The following is an 18,751-nucleotide window of genomic DNA, read 5'->3' on the forward strand; positions in this document are numbered from 1 at the left end:
GCGTGCGCGGGGGGCGGGGGGGCGTGCTCCGAGGACGCGTGCGCGGGGGGCGGGGGGGGCGTGCTCCGAGGACGCGTGCGCGGGGGGCGGGGGGGGGGGCGTGCTCCGAGGACGCGTGCGCGGGGGGCGGGGGGGGCGTGCTCCGAGGACGCGTGCGCCGGGGGCGTGCCCCCGAGGACGTGCGTGCGCGGCGGCCCCGCCCCGAGGACGCGTGCGCGGGGGGCGTGCCTGCGGCCGGGCGTCTGCGGTCGGTCGGGAGCGGCGGGCAGCGCGGCGTGCTGGGGCGGCGGCGGCGGCGGCTCTGGGCGCTCGGTCGTCTGCGGGGAGCGGGAGTGGGGGGCGGCGGCGGCGCGTGTCCAGGGCGCGGCGCAGGGCAGGCGGCGGCGCGGGGCGGACGATGGCGGAGTCCTCGGACAAGCTCTACCGGGTCGAGTACGCCAAGAGCGGGCGCGCGTCTTGCAAGAAATGCAGCGAGAGCATCCCCAAGGACTCGCTGCGCATGGCCATCATGGTGCAGGTGCGCGCGGCCGCTTTGTGCGCGGTTGGGGGCGCGGGGGAGGGGAGCCGGGGAGGGGGAGGGGCCGCCCCGGAGCCCGCCCGCGAGAGCCGGGGAGGGCGGCCCGGAGCGGTGCTGCGGGGTGGGGGGCTCCTCCTGCCTGTCGCCGGCCGAAGTCTGAGGACGAGGCGAGCCTGGGCTTCTGAAGCCCGCCGCTTCTGCCCTCCCTCGTGCTGGAAGGTTTGTCCTACATTGATGATGGCGCCTGGCGCGTGAGGATCATTTTAATCTATTTTTGTACAACATCCGCTCACTCTCGATTTTTTTTCTTAATTATGCAGAACTGTACCAGTCGGTGTGATTTCTGTACAGCGCATTCACTGATTCGGGGTTTGAAATAACACCCCCCCCCCAACTTTGCAGGTTCTCCGGCGCCTTCCCACCCTGATGCATTTACAGCTGTCTGATTTGAGTAAAAGGCCGGAGGGGTGTCCTCGGGGCTTCTGGACCCTCTGGGGGTGCCCCGGTGAATTTGCTGAGGCTTCCCAGGCCGGGCCGTGGGACTGGGCGTGTGTCTGAGGGCTCCTACCTAGGCGGGGGGCTTCCTGCGTCCTCCAGCTGCCAGTCTGCTCCTGTCTACCTGTCCAGTCCTGCTCTTCTCCAACATGGAGCTCCTGTTGGTTAAGTTCAGTGCTGGTAGTCAGGGTAACTCGGTTTTCCCTCCCTGCAGTGAGGCAGCAGCATGTTTTAAGAACAACCCTGTAAAAAAAAAAAGAAAGAAAGAAAGAAAGAAAGAACAACCCTGTAGACTTTACTGGGTTTTCAGTTCTAACCAGGTGGAGCAGAGTGGGTACCAAATGCCAAGTGGGGTTAAAGATGGAGGATGTTGTTCTGGTATCAGAGCCAGTCTAACTCGCACCTGCCGTGCAGTACTTCCCTTCAGTGAACACCAGGCGTGTCAGGCACCGTGTTAGGTTCTAGGGCCTCGGAGACAGCCTTCTGCCCATGCAGCCACCAGCTCGGTTAAATGGAAGATAACTGGGAAATGTGGCTGTAGTGAGTGGAGACCACCCAGGATACCTGTGCACCCACCAGGCGTTGAGGGCCTGGGGTGAGAGCTGGATAGGGGTTCTTAAGCGCAGGAGTAGCAGGAAGTTGAGGTTGGAGAAGCCGACCAGGTCTTACCATCTGCAGAGCTAGATCTGCCCCTGAGGCTCTCCAGATCTTACACCTGAATGTATGGGTCGCCTAATCTGAAGCTCTCCCCTTAACATTGTTGACTATCATGAAATTAACATTTTAAAAATAATAATAAAAAGGAGAAGCTCCCTCGGTGCCGGGGCTCTTAACCTAAAATCTGAGTTTAGAAGAAGAGAAATTTATATCTCTGTAGTCCCTAATCTCTCTCTCTCTTTTTTTTTTTTTTTTTTAAGATTTTATTTATTCATGAGAGAGAGAGGCAGAGACCCAGGCAGAGGGAGAAGCAGGCTCCATGCAGGGAGCCCGAAGTGGGACTCAATCCTGAGACTCCAGGATAACACCCTGGGCCAAAGGCAGGTGCCCAACCACTGAGCACCCAGGCGTCCTAGTCACTAATCTCTAATCTCTAAATAAACTTCATTACTTTCTCCAGTTATGAATGTGAAGGCAGAAAAGCAAAAGCAGTACCTATGGTTTTTGTCACCAGTGGAAATTACAGATATTTTCATATCACTGTACGTTTGTTGGGGATATCTCAAAACATCCATTACATTCATCATCATTCAAAGTTGCTGTAGTTGCTACAGTGGGCACTAAATCTTGTTATTTTATGCTTTAGAGCTCACCATTACCATATTTTTAAACATTTTGATAATTCAGTCTAACTGCTTTCTTCTGTGAGCCTGTGTATTGTATTACTCGTTTTTAAATTTTATTTGGAGAAAGACGTATCCTTAGGCTTCACTAATCATCCAGAGAGGACCTTCCCTGATCAGGAAGGACAGACAAAACCATAGTAGAGCCAGTATATCGAATACATAGGGCTGGCCTGGTGTTCCCAGATCGTGAAATAAATGAGTTAAAGTGGTTTTCTGTAACTGTATTTGGGGGTGGAGTTTTAATTCAGAATGTAAAATCTGGTCTTTGTAGGCAGAGCTGGAGGCCTGAAAGAAAGAAGCCATTCTTCTCCCTCGGGGTTCTAATACCTTCTTTTACATTTGTATGGGCGGATTGTTCTCCAAGTGTCAGATACCTGATACTTTAGGTGGTGTGCCCGGGGGCAGCCTCCAGGGGACTAACCAGGCCTTGTAGCTTCTTGACCCTTGGACCCTGGGTTCTTTTGTGTTGGGCGGGCTTGCTGTGGGGTCACACACACTGTTAATGGTCATTCCGTGCTCTCGGTGGATAGGTGGGCAGTGGGATGGCCTGTTCTATGCCGAAGGAAATAGTGGCTGGGCGAGGACCTGGTGTGTGTTTGCTGGGTACACAGAAATTCTTCTGCTTACGGTTGCCAAGTGGAAGCGTAGCCTTATGACCTTGTTCTGGTTTCCTTCCTGCCATATCCTTGTGAATCCTACATTCTAGGGTAAGGCCTTGCTTTGATCAGGGGTCCTTGCTCTCAAGTCCCTCAAGCTGCATGCCCTTGGGCTGCACCTCTTGGTTGCCCCACGCTGCACTGATAGTTGGGACACAGCACCCACACCAGAGGTTAGGGGGCAGGTGCAGGGACCCCACCAGAGCCAGGAAACCATGCAACAGCCACAAGGTCCAGTGTGTTCCCTCCCTTTGTGCGAATGTGACCTGAGCGCCGCAGAGGAGGGGCAGACGAGGGACACGGAGGCAAAAGGAGCCCAAGTGCCAGTCTCTGCAGATGTACAGCAAGGTGGAATACGCTTCGCCTGCCTTGTTGGAAGTTTGAGAGCTGAAATGCAAGTCCATTCTGAAATGCCTTTTTGGGGGGTGGGGGCACCATCTTTTGTTCTGTTGGGAGGGCATCTTTTCCAGAGCAGGACTTCCCCCATCCTTTCCCTTTCTTATCTCCAAACTTGGGGTGTTCCACACTCTCTCTGTGTCCTCTATGAGTAGGCATTGCATGATGGTACCAAGGTGGGCATTGTTGCCCTTCCGGGAGCTTCCAGCCTAGTGCAGGACATGGACATTGAATAATGGCCCAAATGGATCCTTCTTAGCAAGGAGGAGCTTGTAAGGAACCTTCTGGGGAGATGGGAAGGTGCCACTTGCTCTGAATAGGGCAGTGGAGCATTCAGGGCCCAGGGAAGAGCTATTGTGCTGTAAACCAGGCTGCTTGATGCTAGGGAGTCCTTGAAGTACCCTGGCCTGAACCCTCCCTCTGCATGTATTATACTGATTAAGAGGCCACTCCCAGCAGGAGGGGGCTTGGTGGGAGAACTCATCACTGTTTTTCCAGAATATTTCCCCTGTCAGACTGTTCCATCCAAAAATTTGTATGTGGTATTTATTTTTGATGCTGTTTTAATGCTTTTATTCCATCTGTGTGGCATTTAGCTTTATTTTCTATAAAGGCAGATATTTGGAGCCTCTTCTGCCTTGATCAGAACCGTTTGTGTAAAAAAAAAAAAAAAAGTTTGTGTGTTTCGGTAGCTCTTCCTGCCGAGCAGAGTAGTGGACTAAAACTTGGTGTCGGTGCAGTCAGGCTGAGTCACTTGCCGCAGACATCTGTGGACGGGGATGCTGGTTGCCACCCAGAGGTAGTTGAAGGTTACGTGTGATGGCTTGCGAAGAGGGCCAGGGACCAAGTAAGTGCCAGCATTAGCCCCACTGTGCCTGGTCACCACCACTGTGCCTTCTCTGAAGCCAGAGGTGCTAGGGGCCCAGGAGACCAAAGGTGACACCACACAGGGAGAAGAGCCTGGTGCTGTGGAGTCAGCAGCCTGTTGAGTATGAAGCATCAAAGGAAAGAGGAAGTCCACCATGAGAGGGGAAGCACCTTTCCCCCCTGGCCAGACTTCCCAGAGGCCAGTGAGGGAGCTGATAGTCTGGCTCCAGGCCCTGGGGACTTCTGTCATCTGCTCCCCAGACCGCCAGCTTGACACTGTTTCCTGACACAGTTTCTCTGCCTTGCTCATTATTTGGGACTTGTTCCTCATTATTTTAACTGCAGACGCACTAAGGGAACCCTTTCTGGGCCACACAGGCCCCACAGGGGCAGCAGCGGGGGTCCTGTGTGCATTCCAGGATGCTGGGAGGGAAGTCATGTCACTGAAGCGTGAAGCCTGTGGTTAGAAGGCCTCTGGGGCTAGGTTCTGTTTAGAAGCTCCCCTGTTCCCATCTGTGTCCCATGTCCTGAGAACAGACTCCCACCTTCAGCAGACAGCTGTTGGGGAAGATCTTGAGAACTGTGGACTGGGATGCATTTTCTCACATGACACGGGACAGGGCCAGCTGCCAAGGGCTGGGCTTGAGGCTGCTCACTCATCTCCCTCTGTTCTCTCCTAGTCACCCATGTTCGATGGAAAAGTCCCACACTGGTACCACTTTTCCTGCTTCTGGAAGGTCGGCCACTCCATCCGGCACCCTGACGTGGAGGTGGACGGGTTCTCTGAACTCAGGTGGGATGACCAGCAGAAAGTCAAAAAGACTGCGGAGGCTGGAGGCGTGACAGGTGTGTATGGACCTGGGGGCAGCAGGTGCAGACCCCCAGTCCCACCTGGGCAGCTTCCCTGGGGACCTCTTCTGGGGGGTGGGGAGCCCTTCAGCTTTGTTACCTGTGATTTCGGCAGCACCTCCTTGGCTTGCCTATGGTAGGCTGTTTTTGTTTTTCAACGAGTTTTCCCATTTACCTCCTGCCGCCACACAGGCAGGGCCTCTCCCTCTGTCTCCCTCCACAGCGGTACATGTGTTCAAGTGGACCCTTCATTATCACCCCAGGTCCAAGGTTTAAGGATTCACGTGTGGTAGTGTACATTGTATGGGTTTGGACAATACACAATTGACCTTTGAACAACATGGGTTTGAACTGGTCTGCTTCTGTCTAATCTTCAGTAAATTCAACACTACTATAAATGTGTTTACTTAATAACATTTTCTTTTTTGAGGTTTACCTTATTGGGAGTTCAATATTTAATACTTATAACAAAGGATGTGTTAACTGTTGGTTATCAGTAGGGCTTCCCGTGAACAGTAGGCTGTTAGTAGTTAAGTTTCAGGGGTATTGTGGGGCACCTGGGAGGCTCACTCAGTGAAGCATCTGCCTTCAGGTCATGATCCCAGGTCCTGGGATCAAGTTCCACATCAGGCTCCCTGCTCAGTGGGGAGTCTGCTTCTCCCTCTGCCATTCCTCCTGCTCACACTCCTCCTGCTCACACTCGCTTGCTTTCTATCAAATAAATAAAATCTTTTAAAAAAAAAAAAGGTTTCAGGGGACTCAAGTGACCCATAGGTTTTCAGTGCACGAGGAAGGTCAACATCCCAACTCCCACTTTGTTCAAGTGTCATCTGTATTTGGAGTCATTCGTATGTAGTCTCTTCAGATTGGCTTCTCTACTTAATAATTAACAGGCATTTCAGGTTCCTCTGTGTCTCTTCGGGGCTTGATGGCTCCGTTCCCTTTAACCCTGAATAACATTCCATTGTCTGGATGGACCACGGTCTGTTCGTTAGGAAGGATATCTTGGTTGCTTCCAAGATTCAGTAAATGCAAATAAAAGTGCTGTGAACATCCGTGTGTAAATTTTTGTGCAGACTTAGGTGCACATCCATGTGTAAATTTTGTGCAGACTTTCATTTGGATAGAAAGCAAAGAGCATGACTGCTCATCCTCTGGGGAAGCGTAGGCTTCATTTTGTAAGAAACCCCGCAAACCAGGGGCAGCCCCGGTGGTGCAGCGGTTTGGCGCCGCCTGCAGCCCAGGGCGTGATCCTGGAGACCCTGGATTGAGTCCCATATCGGGCTCTCTGCATGGAGCCTGCTTCTCCCTCTGCCTGTGTCTCTGTCTCTATGAATAAATAAATAAAATCTTAAAAAAAAAAAAAGAAAGAAAAGAAACCCGCAAACCAGCTCTCTAAGCAGCTGTACCAGTTTGCATTTCCATCACTCCCTCACTAGCACTTGGTATGTCTGGGTTCAGGATTTTAACCATTCTGATGGGTGTGTACAGGTGTCTTGAGTTGGTTTGCAGTCCCCTAATACCCTACAATGTGGAGCATCTTTTCGTGTGCTTATTGCCATCTGCATCTCTATTTGGGAAAGAGTCTGGATATTTTGCCATTCATCTTTCATGTTCTTTCCTTGAGTTTTAGAGTTGTTCATGTATTTTGGATAGTGGTCTTTTGTCTTTTGCAGATGTCTTTTTCATGTCTGGTTTGTTTCTTCTCCCATTTTCTTGACAGCGTCTGTTACAGAAGTTCTCAGTTGTAAGTTGTAAGATAAGTTCCAGCTTATCCATTATTTTTTTCCTGGCCTGTGTCTTTACTGTTGTATCTAAGAGTCCTCACCACACCTAGGTCAGCTAGATTTTCTCCTGTGTCACATTCTGGGAGTTTTACATTATGGTGTTTTCCTTTAAGATCCTGATTCGTTTTAAGTTTTGTAAAGTAGATAAAGTCTTAGTCTAGATTTATTGTGTATATGCATATGTCCAGTGCCAGTACCACCTGTTGGAAATTCTGTCTTTCCTCCATCGTGTTGCATTTGTTCCTTTGTCAGATGTCAATGACTGTGTTGGTGTGGGTATATTTGTGGGGTCTTTTTATCAGTTTGTCTATTCTGCCAGTACCATACCGTCGTGATGACTAGTTTCATGGTGAATCTTAAAGCCAGATGGTGTTAGTCCTCTGACTTTGTTTTTCTTTTTCAAACCTGTGTTGGCTGTTCTGAGTCTTTTGCCTTCATATGAACTTGAGTCGGGGCGCTGGGAGCTGGGAGGTCAATGACATGGCTCACTGTGAATAAAAACAGCAAATTCGCTAAGAAAGGGTCCAGAGAGTGAGCCTGTCCATTTTAGCAGAGGGCAGGTGTAACAAATTTTTCTTATTCTGTGGTCGTTTTTCCCTTTTGTGTTCAGGTTAGTGGGGGTTGTCTTAGGACTATGTCCCATCTAGTTATAATTTATGTGTATCAAATTATGTAATTTTATAATAGGAAAGGCACAGTAAGTTTGCTATAAACTATTTTGTTTCTGAAAACCTCAGAAATCAAAGTTAAGATAACACCTGTTAATTGTCCAGTGATTTTTGTATTCAAAGAGCCTAATTTAATCACAGAGACACACAAGAAGTTTCCATCTTCCTAGATCCTGTAATTCCAACTATCTTTGGCGTTGTGGGGTGTCTCCCTATTTGAAATTTTCTATTCCAGTATTGATTCACATGTGTGTCACTTTTTCTTCCTGTAGAAATGGGATTCTGCCTAAGTGTTATTTTGTTAAAATGCTTCTTGTGTGTGGTGAAATACACATACCATGAAATCCACTATCTTAGCCAAGTTTAAGTGTGGGCTTCATCACCATGAAGCACATTCACACTGTTCGACCATCACCCCACCCACCTCCACCTCCAGAGTGTTCTCATCTTCCCAACCTGAAACTCAGAGCCCAATTCACAGTAAACGGCCCCCCTCCCCAATTTCGTGTCCCCCTGCTACGATTTCTGTCTGTGAATGGGACTCTGGGTGCCTCTGTGAGTGGAATCATACAGGGTTTGTCCTTCTAGGATGAGCTTATCTCACTCGACATCTGTCCTCAGCTCTGTCCGTGGTATAGTGCTGTGGCCGCTATCAGATTGCATATACCTGCAACATGGATACATCACTTTTTTTAAGATTTTATTTTTTTATTTGAGAGCACGTGCGCACACAACCGGGGGGAGAGGGAGGAGGAGAAGCAGACTTCCCACTGAGCAGGGAGCCTGAAGGGGGCCTGGATCTCAGAAATCCTAGATCATGACATGAGCCAAAGGCAGATGCTTAATTGACTGTGCCACCCAGGTGCCCCACATTTTGTTTATCTGTTCACTCATTGAGGGGTATTTGGATGGTTTCTGCCCTTGGGCAATTACAAATAACATTGTTGTGGACATTATGGTGGCATACCCAGTCCAGACCCCACTTTCTGTTCTCTTAGGTCCATATGTGGGAAGGGGAATGGCTGAATCAGAGAGTAATTCTGTGTTTTATGTTCCGTGTACCTGCCATAGTGTTTTCTGCAAGGGCTGCACGATTTTTCATCCCCTCCAGAAATACACAGTTTTCCAATTCCCCTGCATCCTTGCCAGTGCTTTATGGTCTGAGGGTGGGTGGGTGGGTGTGTTGTCTCTGTTCTTGTTTTTATAATACCCAGCCTAAGGTGTGAAGTGTTCATGTGGTGTGTGTGTGTGTTTTAAGATTTTATTCATTCATGAGAGACAGAGGCAGAGACAGGCAGAGGGAGAAGCAGGCTCCATACAGGGAGGCAGGGAGCCCGATGCGGAACTGGATCACAGGACCCCAGGATCATGGCCTGAGCCAAAGGCACATGCTCTACTGTGGAGCCACCCAGGCGTCCCTTTCATGTGGTTTTGATTTGCATTTTCCTATGATGTTGATCTATATGTTACATTTTACAGTTTAATATTTACTTTTTTTTTTTTTTTAAGATTTATTTGTTTATTTTAGAAAGAGTGTGTGATCCGGCGAGAGGCAGAAAAAGGGAGAGGGAGTCTCAAGCAGACTTCCCACTGAGTGCAGAGCCCAACCCAGGGCTTGATCTCACAACCATGACCCAAAATCAAGAGTCGGCTACTCAACCGACTGAGCTGCCCAGGCACCCCTAATATTTACTCTTTTCGTGTTAAAAAGTTGTAAGTTTCCATCCTTGTGTTTTACGGTTATGTAGTAGTCATTTATCTAGGTTTTGCTACATTTTGTGCTTCATTCATGACCCTTGACATGAATGCCCTCTCGCCCCTGTGCAGTAGCCCAGATCCAGTGCAGATGCCGAGAGGTGAGCTCACTGGGCTAGGACAATGCCAAGGGCCCATGAGCCAGGATTCGGCTCCAGACTGCCTGTCCTTGGAGGCTACACTGTCACCTGTTTTTGCAACATAGCAGATTGAGCTGCTGCAAACTTCCTGTCTAGCCAGGGCACCCGTCCAGTTACCTCTTTAATTCCAGGACGCAGGATGGCTGCTCAAAGGGCTGAATTGTCCTGAGCCATCTGTGCTCGTGTCCAATTGTGTTTCAGAAGGCTTGCATCCCTTAGTCATGCCACCCATGGATACATCTCTGCATCCACATCCCACCACAAAGTATTTCCATTCCTGTTTACTTAGTTCCTGATGGAATGGAATGTTTTGTCACATTTAGTCAGTTTTATTAATTTGATATTTGTAGGTGTCCTTGCCTTATCTTTTAGAGCATTATATGTGTAGGCTTGTTTTTTGTTGGTGGTTTTTTTGTTGTTTTTAAGATTTTATTTATTCATGAGAAGCAGAGGGAAAAGCAGGCTCCCTGTGGGGAGCCCGATGTAGGACTTGATCCAGGACCCTGAGCCCAATGCAGATGCTTGGCACATTGCCATCCAGGTGCCTAGGCGTTATGTGTTTGTCTTTCTAAGATTTACTTACTTGAGAGAGCACAAGCAAGGGGGAGGGGCAGAGGGAGAAGCAGACTCCCCGCTGAGCAGAGAGCCCCATGTGGGGCTTTATTCCAGGACCCTGATATCATGACCTGAGCTGAAGGCAGATGCTTAACCCACTGAGCCGCCCAAGTGCCTGAATTTTGTGGTTTTTTGTTTTTGTTTTTGTTTTTTTGAATTTTGTGTTTATTTTAATGAAACGGATGATAGGAATTCTTTGGGTTTTGTTTTGCAAATATATTTACAAGTTTGAGTTTTTATGTATATGTATACACATACACATGTATATAAAAATGCTTTTTTTTATTACAAAGATTTTTTTTTTTAATGTAAACTTTGCCCCTGATGTGAGGCTCAAACTCACAACCCTGAGATCAAGAACTGCCTGCTCCACCACCAGCCAGGCTTTCCTTTGACATTTTTCTTTGAAGCAGATTTGTCTGTTTTGCCACATGAAGCTTTGTCTTGGACTAAATGTTCTTTTTTTTTTTTTTTTTTTAAGATTTTATTTATTTATTCATGATAGTCACACAAAGAGAGAGAGAGGCAGAGACACAGGCAGAGGGAGAAGCAGGCTCCATGCAGAGAGCCTGACGTGGGATTCGATCCCGGGTCTCCAGGATCACGCCCTGGGCCAAAGGTAGGCGCCAAACCGCTGCGCCACCCAGGGATCCCCTGGACTAAATGTTCTTTAGTCATATTTGGCTGCTCATTTACAGTTTCTACCTCTTTTTTTTTTTTTTAATTTTTATTTATTTATGATAGTCACACACACAGAGAGAGAGAGGCAGAGACATAGGCAGAGGGAGAAGCAGGCTCCATGCACCAGGAGCCCGATGTGGGATTCGATCCCGGGTCTCCAGGATCGCGCCCTTGGGCCAAAGGCAGGCGCTAAACCGCTGCGCCACCCAGGGATCCCTAAGTTTCTACTTCTGATCTTAGTTTTAAGTTCTTCATCTGGAATTTTAAAAATAATTTACATGCAGTCCTGTGAGAACTAACTCATGGGCCATCACATACATACCCATCGATTTAGGGAACATTTCCATTCCCCCCAGAAGGTTCCCTTGTGCCTTTTCTCAGTTATCCTCACCACCTGGGTGACCACTGCTCTGATTTCTGTCCCCAGTGGATTAACTTTGTGTGACTTAGGATCTCAGAAGGAAAGGAATAGGTTGTGCTTCTCCTATAACCTCCTTCCACTCACTCGGGTTGTCTCATTTGTCTTGAGTTACACTTTTCATTGCTGAGGGGTAATCACCTTGCACAGTCCATCCAACATTCTGTGGTCAACCTTGAGCTGTTAGAAATACAGCTGCTATTCACATTTGTGTACACCACTCTGTGTGCCACACTTTTGTTTCTCTGGGGCCAGTACTTAGGAATGGAGTGGTAGATGAATGGTAGGTGTATGTGCAGCTGTTGAAGGAAACTGCCAGGCTGTCTTCCCACATTGTACCATTTCATGTCCCCACCCGGGGGATGTGAGTGTTTCAGCTCCTCCATGTCCTCGCCATCACCTGGCCTGGCACAAGCAGTCTTCAGTATTAACACTGATAGGTGTGTAGCGAGAGCTCGTCATGATTTTAATTTGCATTGGTCTCTTTATGGAGTCATAAGAGTTCTTAGAATATTCTAGATGCAAGTCCTTTATTAGATGTGAATACCTTCTCATTCTGGTGGGGCTGGCCTTTTGTTTAATTACTGATTTTATAAAGAGCAGTAGTTAAGTTTTTTCCTCTTTTTTTGGTTGATGGTTTCCACCTCCTGAGAAATCTGTGCCTGTTCTAAGATTGCAAAGATACCCTTCTTTGTTTTCTTCTGAAAGTTGTGTAGTCCTGACATTCATATGTCTTAAGTGAACATTTGTGGTAGTTGTGGGGAGGCGGTTGGTTTTTGTTTTGTTCATGTGGAGACCATGTTGTACCCACTCCATTTGTGAAGAAGACTTGTTTGTTCACACCAAGTGACTGCATACCTATAGGTATGAGTCTGGACTCTGGCCCCTTGGGTTGGTCCTCTCTGCCAGAACCCCACTGTCTTAAGTTCTGCAACTTGTAGGATGTCATGAAATCGCTTAATGTGAATCTTTGAGCTTTGTTCTTTCTCAATATCTTGGTGACATTTCTAGGTCCTTTGTAGTTCCTTACCAATTTTGTGGTAACCTTACTGATTTCTTGCCAAATGGGCCCGCTAGGATTTTGATTAGCATCACATGGAATTTATGGATCAAATTGAATTGACATACTGATATGTCAACAAATTGAGTCAATTCATAAACATGAGACTCTCCATGTCCTTAGGCTTTCGTTAATTTCATACCATCCTAAAGCTTCTGTGTAGAGGTTTTGTGGGTCTTGTCAAATCTGTTTCTGAGTATTCTGTGTATTTAAATGCCTTCTTAAACAGGAGTCTAGTTTAATTTTCTAATAGATTTATTGTTCACATATAGGAACATGATACATGTTGACCTTACATTGTCCAAATTTGCTCAATTTACTTAATGGCAGAAGTAGTTTTTTTCTATATTCCCGCTTGTGCAATCGTGTCCCTACAGGTAGAAGTGGCTGTACTTGTTCTTTCCAGGCTTACACCTTTTGTCTGTTTTTCTTGTCCTGATGGCACTCACTAGAGCCTCCAATACAATGTTGAATAGATGTGGTTGGGAGAGATAGCCTTGCCTGGTGTCTGTCCTCAAGGTAGAAGCATTCAGTCATTGACTTATTTTGTATAAGACTCTCCTTTGTTCCCAGATGCTTGGCCCTTCATTGCCAAGGCTCCTTACTGAATGACCCCAGCTTTTCCCACCAATTTAGAAATGCTGCCTTCACTGCTTGTTTCTTGTACTTCTGTATGAAGACATGCCTGTAACTTTGATACCTAGAAATGTAACGGAAATCAGAAGGGGTAGTTAGAATGTAGCAGAGTGCATAGCTCTCTGATCAGAGAGCTATGGAAGATCAGAGCTAAGGAAGTATTTTTCAAAGTGAGGGAGCACCCAGGGTGGTGATGGAGAGAATCAGAAGGAGAGAACCAGGAGAGACTGAGCCCTGTGCTGTTTCTGAGAGCCTGTCTGATGAAGGGTTGTCTTTTATGGCCAGAAAAGCAGCCACAGCTAGTAGAGACAGATGTGGGGGAGCTGGGCCAGTTGTAGGCACAGGTGTCCCAGTGAAAAGCTCCCGGGCTTGGGCTCTCCGAAGCTGTTCTGAGGCTGAGTGCAGCGCTGCTATGTCCGATCCTTCAGGCAAAGGCCAGGATGGAGGAGGTGGCAAGACAGACAAGACACTGGCTGACTTCGCAGCTGAATATGCCAAGTCCAACAGGAGCACGTGCAAGGGCTGCCTGGAGAAGATAGAAAAGGTGAGCCTAGGGGTAGGAGTGTGTTAACTCCCAGAGCCTCTGGGGGTCCGGAGCTATATCCTTAGGTGTTTTAAGATGATATACGGGGGCTTCCAGTGCTAGCCAGCACTAGTGGTTAAGCATAACCTGAGGATCTCATAAGCCCAGAACTGCTGAGAATGTCCCGTCTGAGCTCATAAACCTGGTCCCCGAGGCCTCATGAGCTTCTGGATTGTGGGTTTTTCTCTGCCTCCTTGGGACCTTCATGTATTAAAAAAAGGCTGAAGGGTCTGCAGGCAGGGGTGCATGGCGTCCTAGTTGGTGGCCTAAGGCTGGCTGTGCTTATGTCTGCTCCTGGCCAGCAGAACATTCTCAGGAAAGACGTGCTCTTCTGCCTGGGTGGGTGGGTAAATGGCTAGTTGGAGTCGACCCTATTTAAAATGGGGTGCTGAGATTTAGGGTAGCACACAATCCTTGGTAACAAAACAGCCAGCACCTCCCAGCAGCCCTCACCATGCCCTTGGTGTGGACCCAAGGCCCCACTGTCTGGCCAGCCCAGGTCACCCCCATACTTCTGGATTTCTTGTACCACATGTGGTTCTTCCTGCAGGGCCAAATACGCCTGTCCAAGAAGATGCTGGATCCAGAGAAGCCCCAACTGGGCATGATTGACCGCTGGTACCACCCGAACTGCTTTGTTAAGAACAGGGAGGAGCTGGGGTTCCGGCCCGAGTACAGCGCCAGTCAGTTCAAGGGCTTTGGCCTCCTCACTCCAGAAGATAAAGAAGCCCTGAAGAAGCAGCTCCCAGGAGTCAAGAGTGAAGGGTAGGTGGGCGGGGCAGGGGCGGGTTCCGTGAGACCCTGCAGATTCCAGGCCACTCCCGTGTCTCCCTTTGGTGACTGCCAGCAAGCCAGGGGCTGCAGAGTGAGAGACAGTGACAGCCGCGCTCAACCCCTTCCCAGCTATGGGGCAGAGGACATAGGGAGAGCTGTGGGGGTTCCTGCTTCCATATCTGATCGGCAGACCGGCAGAACCAGCCAGTCATCCCCTCTACCCCCAGGTTAGCATTTCACACATTTAGGGAGGGCTCTCCTGTCCTGAGTATTCTCCCTGCCAGGGCCAACTACCACGTGTCCTGTGACTCCCTGCATGACCTGCTTCCCCATCCCCATTGCAAACTTTGTGTCTGGGTCTCTGATGATGGTTAGGAGGATCGTGACAGGAGTACGGAGAGCAGTAGATTAGAAGCTCCTTGGTTTACCTTCAAAATGGTATGGGTTTCATATGGTCTCAACATTTAGGATGGGGGAGCCCAGTCATGCCAATCTGGAGTCCACAGGCACTTGTTCTTGCCTGTGCTGAGATTTAGGGTAGCACACAATCCTTGGTAACAAAACAGCCAGCACCTCCCAGCAGCCCTCACCATGCCCTTGGTGTGGACCCAAGGCCCCACTGTCTGGCCAGCCCAGGTCACCTCCCTCTGCTGCTCCCTGGGCTGTAGTCTGGAGTTGCTTGGTGTAACAGGCCTAGCTAGGGAGGCATGGCAGGGCCATGCAGGGCTGTGGTCAGTGTTAGGATTGGGGTAACCCTGACCTCCCCATGATCAAGCAGCTGTCAAGCACTGAGTTCATCACACACCAGTTCATGCACAGTATATGTGGCTCTGGAATATGTATGGAAAGTGGAAAATCGAGCTCATGGATTGAGTCCTCAGGACAGCACAGCCCATGATGTGTGCAGGAAGGCATAAGCTCATGTTTATGCCATCACAGCACCTGAATTGATGGGGTGCTTCTGATGTGATGGGGATAATTTAGTTAGCCATCCCCATGGTCTTGTTAGGTACATGGTATTCTGTTTCATGGATGAGGAAACTTGTTACGGTTTGAAGTCGGGTCCATAACAGCTGAAAGTGAGTCTTAACCACTGTGACTGCCCTGTTCCTGGGGGCTGCTGCTGACCCTCCCTGCCTCCTTCAAGTCAGGGGTGACTGCAACCAGCCCAGGCAGACTGAGTAGTGGTGCCAAGACCATCGCTGCCTTGGTAGGGGTTTGAATGACAGTGCAGCCCCACCTCTGAGAACAGCCCTAGGAGCAGCCCTATATTTAGCTTGAAAGGCTTGGCCCCTGGGACAAGTGATTCATCTTTTTACAAACCCTGCCCCCGGCAATGGGCTTACCTGTCATGGTCCCTGCCAGAACTTTCCAGGTGCTTTATTTGTGCGAAGAGGTACATGAGGGTTTGACATCAGATGGGGTGGGGCCTGAGCCCTGGTTCCTACATGGGCTGTTCCAAGTTCCTAGGGCAAACCCCAGCCTCTCCTTGGCAGCAGAGTATGCCATGAGGTGTGTGGTGCCTGTTGGCCAACACTACCTGGGTGGACTGCAAGCTCTTGGGGGCAAAGTGGGGGCAGAGTGAGATGCAGTGCATTCAGGGCCTGGCAGACAGGAGTTGCAGGGACAGGAAGATTCTGAATCGCCTGAGTCACTGGTTCCAGGGTTCTGATGGCTCTGTCACATCCCATGTCTCTTTCAGGAAGAGGAAAGGAGATGAGGTGGATGGGATGGATGAAGTGGCCAAGAAGAAATCTAAAAAAGAAAAGGATAAGGACAGTAGGCTTGAGAAGGCCCTGAAGGTGAGCTCTGAACTGTGTCTCTGCTCACTGTTCCGTCTATTCTCTGTCCTTATCCTGGGAAGAAATTTCCAGGGGGTATGTGCGTCCCACTTAGCCAAGACCTCTAAGAATTCCCAAACAGAAAGCAGTTGAGAAATAGCATGGTCCCTCCCGTCCTCCACTTCTTGCCTAAAGGAAAGCCCAGCTTAGGCAATGGGTTCTAGACCAGTGGCTCACCAGCCTCACACCCCGGGCACATCGCCATGCATCCTGGATCTGATGGATCTGGCACATGTTGCACATAGAATGTTCAGTTTTGGCATAGCAGACTTGCTCGGTCCAGATGAGTGGCTGGAAGGACAGGCTTGTTTCCTAGTTCTTGTTTGCAAAAGCAATAGAAGACACATAGCGAAGGAGAGAACCACCCATTAAGTCTATTGTCATCGACCAGAAAGATTCAGCACTGTGTTGATGATGATGTGTTGAATCAAAATAGAAGGTATTGATCAGAAAATGCTGGGTGTTTGGGAGAACCGTCCTCAGTCATTTTTGGGAACATGATTTCTGTGTACCATCTGCTTGGTGCTCATGAGAGAATTCAGTTTTTGCCAGTGGTGTAGAAATTCGAAGCAGTTTCTGATTTGGTTCTAGCTTCTTTTTTTTATTTTTATTATTTACTTATTCATAGAGACACAGAGAGAGAGAGAGAGAGGCAGAGACACAGGCAGAGGGAGAAGCAGGCTCCATGCAGAGAGCCTGACATGGGACTCGATCCTGGATCTCTAGGATCGCGCCCTGGGCTGCAGGCAGCGCTAAACCGCTGCGCCACTGGGGCTGCCCTGGTTCTAGCTTCTTGATAAGAATCATCGATACAGTGTAATTGTCCTTCAGTGAAACCATGTCTGAAGTGTGTAAAACTGGCTTGGCAGGGTTGTGGTTGGTGTTCTTTTGCACTTGCCCTCTGCCTTTTTGGGTGTTTTCTCAAGCACCATCATAGATAAAAAGAAAGTTGGAAATTCACATGTTCCTCTGGCCTTGCCGGCCTGGCGCATCCATGTCCACTGGCCCTCTGACTTTAGTCAAGCAGGTGAAGTAGTACATTTCCTCCGTTTAAACTTGTCCTGCTTTGGGCAGCCTGAGTGGCTCAGCGGTTTAGCGCTGCCTTCAGCCCAGGTCGTGGTCCTGGAGACCTGGGCTTGAGTCCCACGTCAGGTTCCCTGCGTGGAGCCTACTTCTCCCTCTGCCTGTGTCTCTACCTCTCTCTCTTTCTCTCTCTGTTTGTCTCTCATGATTTAATAAGTGAAAATTTTAAAAAATGCTTAAAAATAAACTTGTCCTGCTAGACTTGCCACCTTGTACCCGTAACTGGCAATGTGGCACAGGTGCAGGGGGATGCAGGGCAGGTACAGCAGAGCTGGGAGCAGACACCAGATGTGTGTGGTGGCACTTTGCTGGTCGCATTTAAACCTTCCTCACTTGAGGGGCACCTGGCTGGCTCAGTGGATAGAGTGTGCGACTCTGGATCTCAGGGTCCTCAGTTTGAGCCCTATTCTGTGAGGGGTAAAGATTACTTAAAAAGTAAGATATTTTGAAAACCAGATGCCGTTAAAATCCTCACGTGGCGTGGAGGGCAACTCCATGGGGTCAATGGGGCCAGCATTTTTATGTCTGGTTTGCAGGGGTGTGGTCTGCGGCCGAGAGTGGTGAAGAGCTTGTCCAGGACTGTAGCAAGGAAGGAGGTTGATGGAATCATGGGCAGGGTGGTGGTCAGGGTAAACAAGATGCTGTAGTGCTTCCACAAAGAGTAGGCACTGGGATCCCTGGGTGGCGCAGCGGTTTGGCGCCTGCCTTTGGCCCAGGGCGCGATCCTGCTTCTCCCTCTGCCTGTGTCTCTGCCTCTCTCTCTGATAGTCTCTCTGTGACTATCATAAATAAATGAAAATTAAAAAAAAAAAAAAAAAAGAGTAGGCACTGCATGCATATTGCCTCCAAGATGGAAAACTCGTGTCCTGAAAAGCAGAGATCTGTTCCTGTGTGATGCTTAGTGTGATATGCCACTGAGGCCAGCAGGGGTGCTTGGGAATCGTCCCTACAGCCACGTCCCGGCTCTTCCCTCTGAGGTCTGTCTGTCCCCGGCATGCTCTGGTTAGAACAGACTCCACGGGCGTGTGGAGGGGACCAGCTTAGAGGCACAGCTCAGCTGCCCCAAGAGGACACCAGTGGAGGCGGGTAGAACACACACACACTCCACCAGCCCCGGTGGGGTCTCTGTATGGACAGGGCTGGTCTGTCAGCTGCCTGGCTTTGTCTGCAGGCCCAGAACGAGCTGATCTGGAACATCAAGGACGAGCTAAAGAAAGTGTGTTCTACAAATGACCTGAAAGAGCTGCTCATCTTCAACAAGCAGCAAGTGCCATCTGGGGAGTCAGCGGTGAGCTGCCTTCGTGTACAGTGAGACGCAGGAGGTGGCCAGGGTGGTGATGGGAGGAGTGGAAATGCTGTGGTTCAGTGGTGTGGTCTTTGCTATCGCAGTCACCACATCTGGGGACAGGAAAACTCCATACGTCAGCCCTGGGCTTAGGGAGGAGACCAGGGTGGGCTATGAATATGCCTTGGGTGCATGTGCCATACATTTTGGCCCAGACACCCAGGGACTGCAGGTCTGGAGGGCGTGGAGCCCCCCATGGTGAAGGGAGGCCTACCTGCACCCCACTGGTTTGCCTCACTGGC

At 49.4% G+C, this 18,751-nt stretch overlaps 1 protein-coding gene across 1 annotated transcript in view; it reads left to right on the forward strand.

The window, feature by feature from the left end:
- Nucleotides 1–280: 280 nt before the first annotated feature.
- PARP1 (poly(ADP-ribose) polymerase 1) overlaps nt 281–18,751 on the forward strand; it is a 39,795-nt gene continuing 21,324 nt past the window's right edge. The window contains exons 1-6 of the mRNA XM_025430661.3: nt 281–517; nt 4,955–5,120; nt 13,312–13,427; nt 14,017–14,231; nt 15,943–16,042; nt 18,336–18,452. Of these exons, the coding sequence (XP_025286446.3) occupies nt 398–517; nt 4,955–5,120; nt 13,312–13,427; nt 14,017–14,231; nt 15,943–16,042; nt 18,336–18,452 (834 nt within the window). The 5' untranslated portion in view covers nt 281–397. The remainder of the gene's footprint in view (nt 518–4,954; nt 5,121–13,311; nt 13,428–14,016; nt 14,232–15,942; nt 16,043–18,335; nt 18,453–18,751) is intronic.

Source organism: Canis lupus, chromosome 7, assembly GCF_003254725.2.
Source record: "Canis lupus dingo isolate Sandy chromosome 7, ASM325472v2, whole genome shotgun sequence".
Classification (NCBI taxonomy): Eukaryota; Metazoa; Chordata; class Mammalia; order Carnivora; family Canidae; genus Canis; species Canis lupus.